Source organism: Rhinoderma darwinii, chromosome 6 (genome assembly GCF_050947455.1).
Source record: "Rhinoderma darwinii isolate aRhiDar2 chromosome 6, aRhiDar2.hap1, whole genome shotgun sequence".
Lineage (NCBI taxonomy): Eukaryota > Metazoa > Chordata > Amphibia > Anura > Rhinodermatidae > Rhinoderma > Rhinoderma darwinii.
The window spans coordinates 69,142,287-69,163,127 of record NC_134692.1 but is presented as its reverse complement, the minus strand read 5'-3'; the positions used below and the strand labels follow the sequence as shown (position 1 = coordinate 69,163,127).

General features: G+C 40.8%; 1 protein-coding gene across 1 annotated transcript in view; it reads right to left on the bottom strand.

Moving 5' to 3' along the window:
- The window catches only part of COL3A1 (collagen type III alpha 1 chain), an 80,785-nt gene extending 60,374 nt beyond the window's left edge, over positions 1-20,411 (bottom strand). The window contains exon 1 of the mRNA XM_075829917.1: positions 20,199-20,411. Within this exon, the coding sequence (XP_075686032.1) occupies positions 20,199-20,286 (88 nt within the window). The 5' untranslated portion in view covers positions 20,287-20,411. The remainder of the gene's footprint in view (positions 1-20,198) is intronic.
- Between the last annotated feature and the right edge of the window lie 430 nt (positions 20,412-20,841).

Here is a 20,841-nt window from a genome sequence, read left to right as displayed (position 1 = left end):
GATTTTGGGAGGAAACAGAAGGAAGTCTTGCGGTCGTTATTGCTGGTCGGGTTGTTGAGCAGGTAGACTGCTATAGATATCTGGGTGTTTATCTGGGCAGCAAATTGGATTGGCGGTGCCACTCGGAGAAGGTTTACAAAAAGGTGATGAGTAGATTTTGAGAAAACAGTGGTCGTTTCACGTATGCAGTAAAATGTTAACAATGTTTTACCAATCTGTAGTAGCAAGTGCACTTTTTTTGCTGTAATATATTGGGGAAGTAGCGCTAGGAGTGCAGAAGTCACTAATCTCAACAAGCTGATAGGAACGCAAGCTCTGTGGTGGGATGTCCGTTAGATAGTTTTGAGATGTTATGGGATAAAATAGCTCTTGAAAAGTGTATGGGGATTTTATGGAACACATCACGCCCACTGCATGAACTCTTTATAAAACCGAGGAGTATTTTTAGTAATCGATTAATTCAACTGGTGCAAAAAAGATGGATTTATGAAGTAGTTTGTGCCTACAGCGATGGGTTAAAAAAATCATTGAATTTTTATGGCAATATACGTTTTTAGTGGGGATTGTGTTAGAAGTTCTTAACTTCTTATTGTTAGTATTATTTATTTAAGTGGATAATTTGTAATTAATATGTATTCTGTGTATGTGTGGTGTTATTGTTGTGTTTATTTATGATTGTGGTTATGTTTGTATGTGTATAGATGTTTAACCCCTTAATGACCGGGCCTGAAAAGACCTTAATGACCAGCTAAATTTTTCTGTTTTTGCCTCTCTGCGTTTCAGCAGCCATAACTTTTTTATTTTTTCATTGACGTAGCTGTATGAGGCCTTGTTTAATGCAAGAAAAATAGTATTTTTTTTTTCCCCCAGTTTGGGAGTAGAATTTTTTTTTTTTTACGGCGTGAATATAGGAAAAAGCGATTCTCGGAATAGTTTTTTTTGTTTATTTTTTATCCCGTTCACGTTTCACATTAAATAACCCATTAGATTAATTCTTCACGTTATTACGGTTGTGTAGATACCTAATATGTGTAGGTTTTTTGTTTTTATTTAGTGTAGGGGCAATAAAATGTATTTCATGCAAAATAAAGACTCTTTTTGGGACTTTTTTTATTTCTTTATTTGTTTTGTTACTTTTTTTTTTTTTTTAATCCCATCAAGGGATAACTTTATTTGTAACTTTATTTTTTACTTGTAATGTATTAGCATACTTCTGTACGCTAATACATTACACTGTGTCACTATGAAACAGGCTGCTGATCGGGCAGCACATAGTGTGCCCGAACAGCAGGCAAACGGAACAGACAGCCCTGGGGTCCTTTGTAGGTCCCCAGGGCTGACTGCAGAGGGATTCCCCATTGTTTGATCGCATCACTGGAATCCCGGTGATGCGATCAAAGAGGGGAATTCCCTTTGATCATGCCGCGGTCACGAACTGCGGTAATCAAAGGGTTAAACAGCTGGGGTCCGAATGTTTGCCGAACCCAGCTGTGTTCAGGAGGCTGCTCTAAGATCAGGAGCTGTACGTTACAGCTCCTGCTTAGAGGATGAGCGCTCACACGAGCGCTCATCAGCCTGACCTGCAGCGACGCCAAAAGACGTCTCTGTAGATTAAGCACCCGCACCGCCTGACGTCAAAAGACAGTGGGCGGTCGGGAAGGTGTGATACTGGAATTTCCCTTCAGGGATCAATAAAGTTATCTTATCTTATAAAAATAGCGATAGAAACCTGTGATCCCAGTGTAATATTGCCACTCTATAAATCCTTTGTAAGACCACATTTCAATATGGGATTCGGTTTTGGGCACACATTTTTTAAAAACGATAAAGCAGAGCTGGAGAGGGTTCAAAGGTGAGCGACTAGATTATTTAATAGGACAGGAGGTGTTGCTTCTAATAAGACTCTAGAAAAATAAATAATTGTTCAGCTTAGAAAAAGACACATTAGGCTGGGTTCACACGACCTATTTTCAGACGTAAACGAGGCGTATTATGCCTCGTTTTACGTCTGAAAATAAGGCTACAATACGTCGGCAAAGATTTGCCCATTCATTTGAATGGGTTTGCCGACGTACTGTGCAGACGACCTGTAATTTACGCGTCGTCGTTTGACAGCTGTCAAACGACGACGCGTAAATTGACTGCCTCGGCAAAGAAGTGCAGGACACTTCTTTGCAACGTAATTTGAGCCGTTCTTCATTGAAGTCAATGAAGAGCAGCTCAAGATTACAGGCGTCAAAGACGCCTCGCATAATACGAGGAGCAGCATTTACGTCTGAAACTACGCAGCTGTTTTCTCCTGAAAACAGTCTGTCTTTTCAGACGTAAAAGCCTCTCATCGTGTGCACATACCCTTACAGTTGATCTAATTTACATGTATAAATACTTTATATATGTGGCCAACACGTGATTTATCCATTCCAAGGACTTTACAAGGGACCAGGGGATATTTATTGTGTGTGGGGGAAAGGCCTTTTAGGCATCAACCTAGGAAAGGGTTCTTTACAACCAGAGTAGTCAAACTATGGAATGTCCTACCCCAAGAGATGGTAATGTCACCATTCAACAAAGGGAAAGATGCTTATCTAATACCAAATGGCATTGAGGGTTATATTTAATCTAGCAATGAATGACGTATAATTGATCGCGAAAGGTTCAACTTGATAGACCTGTGTCTTTTTTAAGCCTATATAACTATTTAACTTCATGTGAAATGCTCCTCTTGCTATAGCTAATATTTCAGAAGGATACAACTGACATACTGCTTACTTGAAATCTATTAGTCTTGCATGTTACAGTGCTGACCAGCAGATGGCAATGTCTGACAGCATATTCCAATTTCCTCACACATCTGGATATAATGAATTGAATACCTGATTTGAACTTTAGTGAAACTTGATATGAGAAGTTTTTGCTGTTTTTGGCAGATTGTGCCGAGCAGAATAATTTTATACGGGATTTTATCATCTGCACTGATTTAGTTTATTTAATGTATCCCTATTGTGCACAGATGGGGATTATTTCCCAGAATAGTATGATATAATAGTAAAACATACTTTGCACGGATATACTGAAAAGAGAGCTCTAGAAAATATATTCATGGGAAAACATTGGCGGTATTGTATGTAATGTATAAAGTGTAATTGGAAAGATTCATGTGTTACTAGAAACCAATGTTTATGCAGATTGGATGGAGTATTACATTTTCATGTATTACCTAGTTTTTAAATTATTACCTGTTTAAAAGTTAATGACAGTATAATGAAGCTATTCAACTTTCTATTTTACATTTAATTCATCATCAATCCCAAGATCTCTGCTTGCTGCCAGTGAATGGTAACATGGTTAAAGAAAATCTGTCATCAGGTTTGACCCTGCAAAACTGCTAACAGCGCTATACAGAGGACGAGAAGAGTATCGTAGCCATACCTGTGATGACCGAGATATCTAAATTGTAATTACCCTGACGCCGTGAAATATCACGGAGGTGACCCCTTCATGAGTAGTGCTCCGGGCAATCTTTACTTTGAGTGACAGCTATAGCGTCCAATCAGGAGACCACTGAGAAGAGTAGATTTCCCGTGCAACCTGCACCACAGGTATGATTACGTTCCTCTCCCTGTCTTCTATATAGCAGCGTCAGCAGTTTTGAAGGATCAAAAGTGTGATTCCTTTTATTTGGAACATTATAGAAGCTGAAAACTTGTCATGATCATATCTAACTGACCCAGGTACATAGAATGTGGATCAGCTGCCCACCTGTATTAGTTGGATACAATTAGAACAGCGTCTGAATGTAAAGGGAAAATGATTCCATTCACTGACAGCAAGCCACGATCTTTAAAATGGTGAGGAATTGAAATAGCAAAGTATAATAGAAAGTTACATATTTTTTTTATAACACAATGAATAATACGTAATCACATAAACCTGGAAAACCCCTTTAAATTACAGTCGCCAAGTTGCAGTGTGTTGCTAAGGAGCAAGTGATGACCAACTAAAATAATTTTAAATGGTGTTCAGAAAATAACCTGGTTAAAACATAACCCCGATTAGACTTTGTATTTATACTCGGTTTTGAGGGGAGCCATTCTTAATAAAAATTACATGTAAGCAAATGTTTCTATTATCCTCCGTCAGAGGAGCCGAACAACGGAAATACTGGAAGCACCAGTCCCATTGTAAAACGGACACGAGCGGCGGCTGATGAAACCCATTGACTTTAATGTGTTCTGTTGGGTTTCCGTCAGGGTGCCCGTGGTTTCACTGGAAACAATAACGTAGCACGCGGCGCTATGTTTCCAGTATTGTCAGCCGGACCTGCGTTGGCGGCTCCCTCCAATTCAGAGGTAATCGAGGCCTAAATAAAACAAAACTTGTGAGGAGCAAATATTTACAGTCTCTTCTTTTCAGTTGGATTAATAATAGATGTTGGAAAGTGTTATAATGGCACCCAGTACAATTGTATATGATATTTACTGTAGTAGCTTTCAACCCTTGTTCCAGTTTGTACTTCTTTAGTAAATGACTATACATTCTTCCTGAAGTACGGAGCTATGTTTTATTCTGGCTGTGTAATCGGTTTTACAGCTTACAGTTTAGGTGCATTCGTTTGTCTTGTGATGGTGAAGACATAGACATGGTAGATATCAAATAATCTAACTGTCAAGAGCAGACGGACACTTGGTAGAGCAATGACGATGGTAAAGAAGACCGTGCCCAATGGGAAATCAAGCCCTAATCCTAATACAATCTGCGGGAACCTATTCACATACGAGTGACCTGTTTGTATTTTATAAGACTATATAAGACTATATATAACATGAATCCCAGCTTTTTAACAACTTGGAGAAAGTTAATGGAATGGAGTGTTATTTTCCAAATTGATATAAAATGATGTGGTGCTGCCAATGCAGACCTATGAGACTTGCATAAAAGCTCTTTAATTTATGGCTAAGTCTCTACCACGTAATTAATGTTCTATTTGGTTGGCTCTGCTACAGAAAAAAAAAAGTTACCTTAACCCTATGAATTGATTTAAAAGCATTTACAAGCTTTTCATTCTGCCATTTGTTTTTCCATACATATAACCAGTAAGAGTCAAGATGTGGACAAAGAGATTGCAGTTATGTAATAGTACATAGCAGGCCGTATGAGTTAAATGGATAAAGTACAAATAACATTATCATTTCAAGACTCTGGGGGCATGACTTTGTTTTAACGTGTACCTCCAATTTTGATCTTCTGCCCAACCTAACATCGAGTGTAGAGAAACTCTCCTGCAGTCTAAGTGGAACAGTTACCAACGCGACTGTATGACGGACGGATTGTGCACGGGTCCAAATCTTACTAATGGCACCTGTGTACGATACTCTCCTGGCGTCATATGGTTGCCATGGCAGCTGCATCGCCCATCAATCCGGAATCATCAATCCATGTTCGATGTCAAGTCGGGTGTGAGATCACAGGTGTAGGTACACTTTGAAGAATAATGCTATGTTGGATATCTGATTAGCATATTAGGGAACTCTATGGGTGGACCTACACTTTAACATTTGGAAAACTAATTCTGAGGAGCAGGAAGTCCTTCAGAGCATGATCATTTATTTGTAATATTATCATGACATTCGTAGAGGTGAAGAAAGAGTTAACCTAAGAATTGGCCTTTAGTTCCAGACCTGCAATGTACCGTATTTTTCGGACTATAAGACGCACCTGACCATAAGACGCACCCAGGTTTTAGACAACACAAAATAGGAAAAAAAATTATTTGTTAAAAAATAATTGATTCTGTTTCACCACATTCTGAGAGCCAAATTTTTTTAATATTTTTTTTCATCGATTGAGGGCTTATTTTTTGCGGGACGAGCTGTAGTTTTATTGCCTCCACTTTTTGGTACATACGATTTTTTTTATCACTTTTTTTCTTATTTCATATTTTAAGCGCTAAGGTGACCAAAAAACTATTTTGATGTTTTAAATTTCTAAACTCACCATGCGAGTTAAATAATGGTATATTGTAATAGATCGGACTTTTACGGACACAGCAATACCAAATTATTTTATTTTTTACATTGTGCTTGGGGAAAAATGGGAAAAGGCTTTTTTTTTTTTACTTTTAATATTTTTTTTTTTTACACTCCTGAAAATGTATCTAACATTTCTTTTCTTACACATTTTATTAGTTCCCCTAGGGAACTTGAACCAGCGGCCACTTGGTTGCATGTGGAGTTACTGAAACAGCGTAACTACGCTGTTTCTCTAACTCCGATAGTAGTAAATTGTAGTTACGGAAGCAACGTAGCATGCGAGCTACGCTGTTTCCGTAACTACTGTTCAGTTCTATGGGAGTTACGGAAACAGTGTAGCTCAGCGAGCTATGCTGTTTCAGTAACTCCACATGTAATCAAGTGGCCGGGAGAGCACAGAAAGCTAGAACAGGGTTTAGGGTGCCCCGTTCTAGAGATAGGTGCAGGTCCCAGAGGTGGGACCTGCATCTATCTGACATTTATTCTTGCTAAAAACTGCGTCTTATAGTTTCATTAATTTAATGTAAGTCTGTAGAATAGATAAAATGTGTATGTTCTTTTTTTAAATGATGTAGTTATTTGTTATTTATTTTTAAAACTTCCTTGGAGCGACCATATTGTAGATACACACTGTCTGTATAAACAGTACAGCAGGGTGTGTGTGCTTTATGGCAGCTGCAATGAATGGTTGTCAATTGACAGAGAAATGTCATAGATTATTACAGCTTCTGGGAAGTGATGTACTGCCAGGGCCAGCCTTGGGGGTGTGCGACCTGTGCCATTGCACAGGGTGCATCACTCCAGCAGGTGGAAGCGGGCGCTGCGCTGGCAACCTTCCCCTGCTTATTTCAGAATCGCCCTGGTCCGGCAACTCAGCAGCTGCCTTTCCGCCCGGGCGCTTCTTCTCTCAGTGGCGTCGCTACCGCTGTAGCAGCCATAGCAGCTTCTAGTGGCGACACCGGGCATGAGGGCGTCCGTGCCGCCCGTCAGGACACCACATTCAATAGTATCTGGTCCTTAGAACGCAAATACTATTGAACAGTATAGCAGAGTAGGGAGGTATCTCCCTGCTCTGCTATCTACTAGCACCACTGTAGATCCCTGAAGGAGCGAAATCACTGTGTGGCTAGGGATTCCGCTCCTGGACGAACCGCTTGATGTCTCTGTCCATATATGGACAGTGACATCAGGGGCAACTCCTGAAGCAGAATCCCCGTCCACATTGTTGCTGACGCTGTGATCGGGGATTCTACTCCAGGAGAATCCCTTGACGTCACTGTCCATAAATGGACAAAGACATCAGGGGATTCTCCTGGAGTGGAATCCCCGATGTTGTGACCCAGGATTCCACTCCAGGAGAAGCCCCTAAAGTCTCTGTCCATTTTTGTCCATAAATGGACAGAGACGTCAGGGGCTTTTCCTGGGGTGGAATCCCTGGTCAAAGCGTCGGCAACGCTGTGGACGGGGATTCTGCTTTAGGAGTGTCCCTTGATGTCACAGTGTCCATATATGGACAGAGACATCAAGCGCTCCATCCAAGGGAGCTGTGTAGCACTACATACAAGGGGGTTGTGTGGCACTACCTACAAGGGGGCTTTGTGGCACTACCTACAAGGGGGCTTTGTGGCACTACCTACAATTGGGCTGTGTGGCACTACCTACAATTGGGCTGTGGGGCACTACCTACAGGGGGCTGTGTGGCACTACCCACAGGGGGGCTGTGTGGCACTAACTACAAGGGGGCTGTGTGGCAGTACCTACAAGGGGGCTGTGTGGTACTACCTACAGGGGGCTGTGTGGCACTATCTACAGGGGGCATCTGTGAGGGGCAGCCCGATGGTCATTTTAGTGAGAGTGGGGGGCTGATGATCATTTTACTGTCGGTGGGCGGCTGATAGTAATTTTACTGTGAGTGGGGGGCTGATGGTAATTTTACTGTGAGTGGTGGGCTGATGGTCATTTTACTGTGAATGGCGGGCCGATTGTCATTTTACTGTGAGTGGTGGGCTCACCGTTTCTCAAAGAGAAAAGGCTCATACTGAGATTAAACGTTGCATGTGGAATTAAACAGGGTCACTTTTTTCACCCATTTGGTAGTGCTGTCTCACTTTCCTCTGTCTACAAGGGGGAGGTGGGAGGCTGTATGGCACTATCTCCATGGGGGAGGTGGGGGCTGTACGGCACGATCTACAAGGGGGAGGTAGGGGGATGTATGGCAATGTCTACAAGGAGGAGGTGGAAATTATGGCACTGTCTACAAGGAAGAGGTGAGGGATTATTGCACTGTCTACAAGGGGGATAATGGGGGGGGGCTGTATGGCACTATCTACAAGGAGGAGGTGGGGCGATTATGACACTATCTACAGGGAGGCTGTATGGCACAATCTACAGGGGGGCACTATCTACAAGGGGGACTGTGTATGGCAGCCAGGGGAGGGGGCCATTATACTGTGTGGAGGCCACTAAGCAGACATTATACTGTGTAGGGGCACTACAGGGGGCAATATACTGTGTGGTACTTAGGGGGCATAATACTGTATGGGCACAATTCGAGGACAAAATACTATGTCCTTGAAGGGGTTATAATATATTATATTATTAAATATTATTATTATACTGTATGGGGGCACTAAAGGAGCATTATACTGTGTGGAGACACTATATAGGTCATTATACTGTGGAGGGGCATTATACTTTTTATGGGGATAATTTTACACGGGGCACCTTCTATCCTAAGGCCGGCCCTGTGTACTGCCACTTCCTCGGAGATCAGGGACTGACAGAGTGACAGGCAGCATATAGAGTCTTATATGTGTGTATAGAGTATATTGTTGCTATTCTGTCTTATCTAGATCTGGAGCAGTACACGAAAGCTGTCATTACACCCCAGCCCTTCGTGACACTGTGCCATTCTACACAGCAACATAGGATGTGAAGGGGGAAAAAATGCAGTATTCGGGGCACGGTGCCTGACAGGTAGATATTCAAAACGGAGCATGTTACAGTAGGCTTTATTTGTAAATTGATACTACGCATTTCAGGACCGGACAGGTCCCTTCCTCAGGTACATACAGTAGTAGTATCAATTACAAATAAAGCCTACTATAACATACTCTGTTTTGAATATTTACCTGTCAGGCGCCGTGCCCCGAATACTGCATTTTTTTCCCCTTCACATCCTGTGTTCGTTTTTCCCGGGAACATAACTTTTTCTCGTGGGATAGAAGCGGGTGGCAGCCGACTTCCACAATGTTCTTCATGATATTCTCCTTTCTATGCTCAGCAATAGTGTTGTGCCTATCCTAGCACAGCACTGCCAGGTGAGCTTCCCAGCTCGCCTTTTGCTCTCATTTGTCCCCCGTTCCTTACAATATTACCTTAGAGGAGTGCTGTGTCCTCCTCTCCTCTTTTTTCTTTATCCAGATTCTGCACAGCAAAGCTATTAAATTAGCTACAGAAAATGTCAGCTTGTTGTATATGCTCTAGTCGCATAAAAGAAACACAACCCAAAGTGTAAAAAAAACATGCTTATAATAAAAACTGATTGACATAATATTTTTTTCTGATTATACATTCCCTTAGGTAACCAATATTGTAGCCAGTGCGACTTAACCTACAGGAATGTGCACTGTGAACAAATTAGAGTATGAACTGCTACTCGTGTCTGTATTATAGTGATTGCTATTGTTTTCAATTGGTAAACACATGCAAAAATGCGGTTGGATTGCGGACGATTAATTTCTATGGGCCCATGCACACTACAGAGTCCGTGCATTGGCCGGGTGCCCGGACCACAAACAGATAGGACTAGTCATTATACGGGCCTCATTTGCGGTCCGGGCTCATTTAAATCAATGTGTGCATGGTCCGTGAATTGTGGACGGCCCGCGGATGACAATCCGCGGCCGTCCGTGCCCTAATCATGGGCTGTGCACACCGCTACGACCGTGTGCATGAGGCCTAATTCTTTGAGGACCCGGTCAATTTTGTCGTGAAGGACAACATTTTTTTAGATTTGCCTCTTTGAATTCCGACTTTATTTATATGTTAGTACATGTGCATTAACGTTTTATCTATATAAATTTTTATTTTGGCAAAAATGCAAAAAAAAAAAAAATTCTGCTGAAGGTTTTATTTTTTTATGCCATAAACCAATCATCATAATTTATATCATACATTTAGGGCTCATTCAGACGAACATGAATAACATTCGTGTGCTGCACATGGAAATCGCGCCCAGCACATGGACCCATTGATTTCAATGGGGCCGTTCACACATGAAGGGGTTTTCACGCAGCGAGAGTCAGTTATTTGTGCGTTTATATTTGTGCGTTTATATATTTGTGCGTTTTCACGTACCTACCCGCCCAATGGGTGCGTGAAAATCATACATCACAAACGGATGCACATCCGTGTGTGTTGCGTGATTTGCGCATCAATTCAATTGAAAATAATAATTAAAAAAAAAAATGTGCTTCGAGAGTGCGTGAATAACGCATGCCACTAGCAAAGCACACTGATGCATAACGCAACACACATGGACCAGATTCACAAACGTTTATTACGCGTGTGAATCTGATACGCTCGTGTGAATGTGCCCTTATTGTACAGGTTACATAGTACGACAATTAGCACCTATAATACTCCTTGGGCAGCACTTTAACCATAATACATAGTCTACAATTTAGAAAACCTATATACGCCTTATATAAATGTATATAAATGAAATAACATCCTTCAGAGATATGTTAGTCCAAAAATATAAACTTTATTGTTCCACAGATGGAATACCCTCCCAAAGATGTCCATACAAAAAACATACAAAATTAAAACATACTTAATATCAAACACAATCCGAGATGATCAATTCACCACCATAGTCTATCTGTTATATTGATGCGTAGTATACAGCAGGCATATGTGAATACCAGGGAGAAATATAGAGTCTCCAAATTAGTCAGAGTCATATAGGATCAATCTCCCCACTATCTAAGTGCAAGTCTAACACAGTGGTAATACTAACTGCCATACATAAGTACTACACATAGTTGCATGGATACATGTGGCTGACATGATGGCTAATGATGGTCTCAGGATAAACACCTCGACGCGCGTTTCGCACCCTTCGTCAGGACAAGTGCAGAGATTGTGAATAGACATTCCGTGGAATGTCTATTCACTGTCTAAACACTTCAGTATTGTTAATATGTAAGTATAAGACAGCACATAAGGATCTAACAGGATCCCTATGTGCTGTGTAAATGAATGGAGAGGAGTGCATTATGCTGATTGGCCAGCGTCATACACTCCCCTGTACAATGCCCCCTTGGTCTAAAGTGAAAATACGCCCACTTGGACATTAAGCAACTCATTAGCATTAATCTAAAAACGCTAATGAAGTGGTAAAAATAGATTGTTTTTTTAAATAAAAAGCATAACTTACATTATAGCGCCGATCTCCTTATGTAGGACATAGGGCACTTATAATGTGGTGACAGAGTCTCTTTAAGACAAAACATAAGGCAGAAAGACCCACAAACAAGCAACAACTGAAGACCAGTGCAGTAAAGGCCTGGCAAAGCATCACAAAGGAGGAAACCCAGCGTTTGGTGATGTCCATGGGTTCCAGACTTCAGGCAGTCATTGCCTGCAAAGGATTCTCTACAAAGTATTAAAAAAAATATTTGATTTAAGGTAATGTTAATTTGTCTAATTACTTTTGAGCAACTGAAATGAGGAGGCTGTGTAGAAAATGGTTGCAATTCCTAAACGTTTCACAGGATATTTTTGTTCAACCCCTTGAATTAAACCTGAAAGTCTACACTTCAATTGCATCTCAGTTGTTTCATTTCAAATCCAATGTGGTGGCATGCAGAGCCCAAATCATGAGGATTGTGTCACTGTCCAAATAATTCTGGACCTAAAGGGGATTTTACACAGGACGATTATCGGGCAGACTAGCGTTAATATAACACTCGTTGCCGATAATTACCCTGTGTAAAAAGGGCAGCGATCAGCAGATGAACGAGCAAACGCTCGATCATCTGCTGGTCGTATCATTTTCAAAAAGTTAAATATTATCGTTGTCGGCAGCAAATCTGTGTAAACAGGGAGACGCGCTGCCGACATGATAATAATGTATGGGGACGAGCGATCGGAGTAACGACTGCTCGTCCCCATCCATAGCTCCGTGTGACGGCCGGTGTAAAAGGGCCTTTGCTGTATATCAGTCCGACGAAGGTCAAAAGGACACTGTTTTGGAATGCTTGTAGGAGCAAAACTGTATGTTTCTTATGCTTCAGCGGCATGCATAGTCCCCAAATCTTAATCGCATTAAACATCTTAAGATGGAATAAGTGATGTCAGCATGGTGAAGCATTCCTGTTTACAGAGCCGTGTACTGCATATGTAAGGCCATGTTCACATCAGTGTTGGAGGCTCCGTAATGGACCTCCATTGCAGATCCAGTCAAAAATACCGGAAACAATATCGCAGCATGCTGCACTATTGTTTCCAGTAAAACCACGGACATCCTGGCGAAAACCAGACGGAACCCATTAAAGTCAATGGGTTCTGTCAGCCAGAGATGGTGTTCGTCGTACAACGGAAACACAGCTTCCGGTATTTTAATTGTTCTGCTCCTCTGATGGAGCAGAAAGATGGAAAGACCAACGCAGGTGTGAACCAGCACTTAGGCTGCCACCAACAAGAGCAGGCTATATATTACATAAATAATAATGTTACTAGTTAAGTCTGTAATGATACATCATTTTCATTGGAGAATCTTTAAAGTGTAACCGTCCTTTTAATTTTTCCCATAAATCAATAGTACAAGCTAATATAATACATTTTGTAATATATCTTATTAAAGAAAAATGCCTCTTTCTCCACTTATCAAACCCCCCCAGCCACCCACCTGCCTCATGCACTGATCATTAACTCCCTATTCACTGGTAAAATTAATATTCAGTCTAGCAGAGCTGAAGACGGATTATCAGCTCACTGAGGGATCAGTTTGCAGCTGCTGCCCAAAAAGTCTATGAAGAGGGGAGGGGGAGCAGGAGGTAGCTGCTGGAGGGAGAAAGAGGAGAGAGAGACACACACACACACACACACACACGCTGCAGCAGCTTCTTCTGTTTTATCTCACCTCAGTCCTGGATTAACAGCTACACTGCTCCAAACCGCTGTACAGAGGAGTAGCTAGGGGTGCAGCACAGGGGTAGCAAGACGCATCTGAAGTCTAAGTGGGCCATCCTGGCCCCCTCCCTCCCTCTCTGATGAATGAGCCTGATGACATATCATTTTAAAGAGGAAGTCCTGTCAAAAACCTGTGACTGTTAGTGGAGGACTCTGCTCATTTACAACCCCCACATGTCATTTTATATTTTGTCTGTATGACATGTCATACAGACAAAACAGATGATGACATGGGGGGGGGGGGTGGGAGTGCAAATCTACACATGTTGGGCACTTGATTTTCTATCCTGACAGCGTCCTGGGTGCTAAGACCTTGGGTTTGCGATTGTGCACTGAGATATAGCAACAGCCTGAGCACCACGTTTAGTGCCCAGTAGTGGGCAAGTCACAGCGCTGGGACTGGCAAAGGAGCCGGAGGCTCCTGACCACAGAAGCTTACTTGTTTTCATGGCAACACATTGCAAGCTGTATGTGATGGAGCCGATGCTCTACAGTGTATGGTGAAGAGAGCCCTCCTCCCGACATCAGGGGGAAGAAGCTATTTGTGGAGAAGCGTGGTGACGTGAAGAGGTGGAGCTCTAGGCATAGTTGTAACAGTTAGAAAGGGGTGCTTTGGCAAATTTTGAAGCGTGAAAATGCCTTTACAGGTGTCAATGACACCTGTAGAGACATTAGTGGGACCTCTGTTGGTCGCCATCTTCTGGAGCCCTGGTGGATGGGTCCAAGCATCTAAGTGGGCCCAGGGCCGTCATCCCCCTCTGCTAGCTATGCCTCTGTTGCTGTATAATCTCCTTCATGCTTTTAGTAAGTGTTTTACTGTCTCACCTAAGTGCTGGATTCTAGTTAAACACGTACCAGAAGCAGAAGCATCAGCCACTGTGTCTGTGTCTCTCTGCAGCTTCTCCCTCCTCACCTCCCCTAGCAATATACTTCTATGGGCAGCTGTAACCTGATCGCTCAGTGAACTGTCTTCATCACTAGCCTCACTGAATGCAGGGAAAAAGGCATAATTTTTTATAAGATATATCACAATGTTTCTTATATTTGCTTGTACTTTTCATTTATGGGAAAAAATTTGAAACGGCGGTTACACTTTAACTGTAACTCAGGATTACCCTGAGTAACAATTTAAGAGAATAAAAGTGGTAGCCACTTAATGCTTATGGTCCTATTCAGGACATACAGCATTTTTTTTTTTACAAGATTTTCTTATCACTGATAGCCTCTCTAATTTGAGAAAAAAAACAGCATACTTTAATGGGTAAAGTTTCTATCCCGTGATATTTTTTTCAGTAGCGGCTGCTACAACAAAAATGTAGTATTCCATGGGGGCCATTCAGATGATTGGCCATCCATGAAAAACATGGATGACCCGAGTCTATTAGGACATATAGACAGTTGTTTTCCTGATAGGACAACCCTTTCAAGCGTGATCATAAGCCACGTATAATTCATTTTCTTGTGGACATGCTTTTTAAATGCATAAGGCCAATGAGCTAAAACATGCAATCAATGTTTTTTTTCACACAGACAGTTGCTGGCTTGAAAACATGCACATTTTGTGAGTGTTTTACTCAGATTACACCTAAATACAGATAAGGTACAGTATGTTTTTAATACAGGAAATTCATGACTACAGCTTCTTGATGAATCTCAGCCACTGAGACATCTGGGGCAGAGGATTCATAAAGTGTTTCTCTGGATGTATGGTCTGAACTGTGACCAAAATATAAAATGAATATAAGGATATTCACCCAATATCAAGTGATATCTATGTGGATGTCAAACTGGGGCCAGATAGAGAACTGTGGCATAACAAAACCTTACGCCTCAGTATATTGTACACGTGTTTAAGAAAGCCTTACGCCTCATTTTTCATATATAACACCCTCTCAAATCCCCCCCCCCCTGTGATTCTAATGAACCAAACTTACAGCACCCTAGGTTCATACGGAAAGTGAAGCATGAGGCTCAGTTCATCATGGATTCCAGGAGCTATGATAGATATGACGGATTGTTGACTATCCTTTTTCTAATGTTCCTAATGGAAAATATTGACTTATAATGGGTCTAACAGATAGATCTGTAGAATAGCTCAAAATGCTACACTATTCTTGCCATCAAAGAGCAATGGAAACCCGATGGAAAAGAACTAAGGCGAGTCTTATGTGTTTCAAAACCATTTCCTTGCTCCAGGTCTGTAAACTTTGGTGTTTATACAGTAAACACCTGAAAGTTTGACATAAATGTATGAAATGTGAACAAGATCCAATACAGTTACGTGGTTCCTGTATCTGAGTTCGATGCCAAATTTGCATAGGTTTTCTCTGGGTACTCTGATTTCCATCCACTCTTGAAAATTGGTAGGTTAATTGGCTTCCTATGAAATTGGCTTTAGTGTGTATGTGCGTGACAGATATAGAAATTAGACAGTGAACCCCATTGGGGACAGATGTGGATGATGGCAATCTTTGTTCAGCTCTGTGGAATATGTTGGCACTATATAAGAAACTGGAAATAAAAAAAAGTAATAAAATAGACACTGTGTCCCGGTGTTTTCTTTACTGTAAAACATGATGATTAAATCTGCAAAACCAATGGAATAAACCCCTGTATTTTCCAATTCTAATACACGATCGCCTTTAGTAGCTGGTTTCTGCATTTTATAACGCTTCCACTTAGTGAAACATAGACCTTGGGTGTGTTAGATCACTTCAATCCTATTGTGTGCTGGACCTAAACAGATTTATGGAAGGGAGAGACAGCTTTTTGGATCACAAACATTGTTCAAGGGCATAAATTATGGAAAATGGAAGTGGTTTCTTAGCTAATCTGTAAGGCATTCCTTTTCAGTAAACAATGCCAAATTTTTAAGTCCAAAGTCAACGCACCAATTTTACAGCTAACACATGTCTACTGGCAGACTTATCTCATGTTTTCCATTGTCAGGCTGACATGAAACAGACCGAGCTTCAGACAGTGCCAGGAGAGTGAGTCCAATCCTGATGTAGTCTGAATAAAGAAAGTTAAGCGTTAGGGGGTTCACGATTTACAGAATATCTGGGAGATGCTCTAACTAATGCTGTCACCCTTTAGAGGACTAGTAAAACTAGTAAATGAAAGCCTTAATATGTCTGACAGCTGTTTCATGTTTCATAACTTGCAGCAGTTAAAGGAGTATTCCCAACTGAAACACTTACAGCATATCCACGGTATATGCCATAAGTGTCTGATAAATTTGGGTCCCAGTCTATCTGTAAAATGGGGGTCACCCGACCCCATCGCATCGCACGATATGTGCGACTCTCCTTATTCATTCCTATGGGAGTTACGTAAGGGCTGCAGCGCTGGTTCATAGAGCTGCCCTACAAACTGTACAGCGGGTGACCAGGAGTGCTGCTATTCACAATAAAACTGTAATGGGGCTACAGTCCTTAACCAGTGCTGCAGCCCCTTCATTTTTAGGATCTGTGATTCCCATTGTTTTCTGTGATTAGAAAACCCGTCTAAGGATCATGATTAGAATGTTCTTACATTACAATGCACATTAAATATATGAAGGGGAATTTCTTACCAGTAAAGCCCCTTCCGTTATCATTCCATTTCCACTATGATTAATGTGTGAATTTGTTGTTTTTGGCTGTACCATAATTGTGCTGCGTTTTGCTACAGATCATTGTAAGTAATAATGACAAATTTGATTAAAAGACGACCTATAAACAAGTTCCCTACTTTTTTTTTATACGGAGAATTATGCACTATATGAAATGGACACATATGGCTATTAAGTGGTTGACTATAAGACAAGCACCTCTTACAGTTTTCCTCCATACCAGGCAGCTGCTTCCTTCATTGTCTGCCCAGGAGGGAGTTATATACTCAAACCTTTTTTTTCTTTATAAGATTTCTTTGTTCATATCACTAATATTCAACCAATATCCACAATTGTTTTTTTTAGAAATGTTATATAAGTAGCGCTTTATTCTTATTTATAGGAAAATACTAGGCAATGGGGGAGATTTAGTAAGCGATTTGCAACAGTTTTCTGGCAGAAAAAAGCTAAAAGTGTTGACACGCCTGTTTTGCACAAAAATGTGCAACTTTTTATGAATTTACACCACTATCGCCCCTTTTTTAAAAAGCGGGCGGGGTTTAGTGGGTGGAGCTCCCCACGACCTTATAGATTTACTATAATTAACGCCAGAAATTGGCAAACATAGCGGTTTGTGGCTTACGGACAGATCAAGATGCACCAAATTTATTAAGAGGCATGCGCCTTTTAATAGATTTAGCTCATCTTAAGCTGGCCATACACTTTACATAGCTGTCAGCTGAACAACCGTTTGGCAAATAGCTATTCTTCCCGACTCCCACATACACATGCACATTTGGCTTGGCGCGGCCGAGCGCTCATGTTTTACAATATGGAGAAGGGAGAAAGCTGATGTCAGACTCCTCTGGCAGTAACTTGTCTACTAGCAAACAAAAGCATCTGTCATGTTGAAATTCTACGTGCCCGACCCTCCTCTTCCCTGACATTTGCAGTGAGGGAGAGTCTGCCCCCGCCATACACATTAGATTGTCAACCAGTCCTGATGAAATTTGTGGGTTTGGCCAACATACATGTAATGTGTATGGGCAGCTATACTCCCATCAGCTTCTGGTTATGACTTGCATACGCTAGTTCTAGTATATCCCCCCCAATATGTTTTTACAATGACTTGCTAATTTTGGATCACTGCTAACAATGATATTGACTGAAGTGGCTTGACGCACTATTTTAAATAAATTCTCTTAAGTTAAAAGATAATTGAAATGTCTAAACTCACATAAGCTCAGCATATAGTAAGTCTATTCTTTTTTAAAGCCCTATAGTGTGTTTGTTAAAATATATGCAAATTGAATAATATATACATTACATTGTAGTTTTTAGAATATCACTTCAGAAAGATGCAAGCACACAGGCTTTGAATAAAAGAAAACCCTAAAAGGAGCCCACTAGGTGTGGCTGGTTGCTGTAATACTAGACCGCCACTAGATGGCAGCAACACTACATCTGGAACAGCTGCTTTGCTTCGCACGTAAAGAGCAATTCATGTTCTTTCCAAAAATGTCAGCAGATTCTGATCCATCTAAACTGGAATATAAATTATCAAACAGGCTTTGTCCATGTCCGTGATTTGTCTTGTAACACATGGGGTAATAAAATGACTTCTACAGAACATATGTTTTACATCACCTTTTTTTGCGGTCAGAGATCCATATTGCCAAGCCCAGAGGAAAAAAAGTAATGTCATTGCCCAGTTGTTTTCTATAGTAACATGTCATATATTAATACTGATGAGATCATCACACTGTACATTGCCAGTTCCAGCAGACTACAGACAGGCAGAATGTTTTTACTCAGTCTGTTCCAGCTGTTACAACATGGGATGAATAGTCATAGCCTTCAGCTACATATGACTGCATGAAAACTGTTCCACTTAGGCATGACACATTAACCTTGCAGGAATGGTAACACAGTAAACCAAGTATGGTAACAGGAGGATTTATAGTGTAAGGGGTTAGGTTACTGTATACAAAGCAAGTGTAGGGATTCTCTCTCTCTCTCTCTCTCTATCCATCCATCCAACCATCCATCTATCCATCCATCCATCCATCCATCCATCCATCCATCCATCCATCCATCCATCCATCCATCTATCTATCTCTATCATATTTTCTGATGTATCCTTTTAAAGGGGATGTCCTACAGGGAGACTCCGGTCTATGAGCACAACATACAGTAGATCACTTGAAAATGGGTTGGGTATTACAACAACCACTGTAATAGCAGCTGCAATGTATCCTGTTTTCTGCAGTGGGTACTATAGTTTTGAGACTAGCTAAGTTCCGTTATTTTACAGATCCTTTACTAATTCACTATGTCCCTTCCCTGAAATGTTAAACTTCCTAAATTTAATTGTTAGTATAACTTCAACTTATACTGAACAAGCTGAAAGAACAAGAATGATTCATTCCTATGCATATCCTCATGGCCGCATTAATACAGCACATATTTCATACTTAGGCTATTAGATAAGTTTGATATTCGTTTTGCAGAGTTTAGTCAATTCATTCCACACACAATGCATTTCATATACCGTATAACAAACACAGCAGTGTGATCATGTGCGGTACAACATAGAATTGTATTCTTACTACTATATATCATATAGACACTAGAAATAACTGTGATAAAACACATTGCAAGGAACAATACTTCACCTTGAAATATTTAAATATATTATAACTAACAATTCATATTTAGCAAAACTTCATACAAAGGAATAAACCTGATGATTTATAGCAAAATAAACGGTATACAAGTAATATTGTAATTCTGCACATATTTACAGTGATACAACTTGTATATTAAAACAGCGTCCAGACCATACAGGAAATATTAATAAAGTCAATTTGCTAATAACACTCAAACAATGACATATAATAGGATCGATTTCCTCTTGGTCTGGAAACTATTTTAAAATAATTTGGAACATCTTCCAAAATATACAGAACAGCAACGCTGAATAGAAGATTTACAGGTCCACATGGACATATAGATGTTCAAATGCACATCTGTAGAGTGTTAAACGTTGGTCCGGCTTATTAAAAGGTCTGATTCAGTACAGTGTTAACACAGCTGTCTTACCAGCATAGGAAAAGCATTGCAGCTCGGAACATATAAGCCGCATTAGAAGACTTACATCTGCAGGGCTACTTCTGCAACCTGTTACTGTCCTAAGCTTTATGTGTTGGATTCTAATTCTCATGATATGGGGCAGTGTAAGCCTCCTGATGCATTCATGACATTTCAAGCTGTGAAATAAGTTTTTCTTTCTTCTCTTTGTCATGTTGTATTTTGTTTCGGAGTATTATTAACCAGTTAAGGAGAGGGAAGAATGTAAAGTCATGACGATTACTCACCTTCCTGCTGCTGCTGTGCCAGAATAAGGGAAGGATAAGTCACTGCAATGATGCAGAAAAGGGACAACATTTGCACAAAGCTCATCATGTCTAACTTTTAGACATGAGACTCTGAGTGCAGACTAGGGGAAAAAAAAATCTTCTCAAATTAGCACCATCAATTGTTTCCCTACCCCTTCAGCAATGGGCCCTTATACAGAACTTAGCCACAGAGATTCCCTCGCACTGTTCTTAAATACTGAAATCTTTGGCTTGCATTAAATTCCAGCCCCTTTCTGAAACTTGAGAGGTGTTGCCATCACCAAACCCCTTCAGTGCTGAAGGATCCCATATAGGGCTTGCATTGCAATGTAATGCCAAGTGAATATGCAGAGCTAACATGGAAGGACCTGGGATTGACCTTGCAGAACAGGAAGACAAGTTAAAGAACACATCTGGAGAAATGTACTTTGTGCAAATGAGTATAGCTACAAGTCTTCACGACCTTCTAAATATAGTGAGAGCAGATGTATTCACATCTAATACCACACATTAAGCACCAAAATTACTCATTTAGTAGGAAGATCGCTTTAACCGGAGCGGCAGATGAATGTAACTCACAGGGCGCAGTATCTAACCAATAAATGATGCTTTGCTGGGCGAG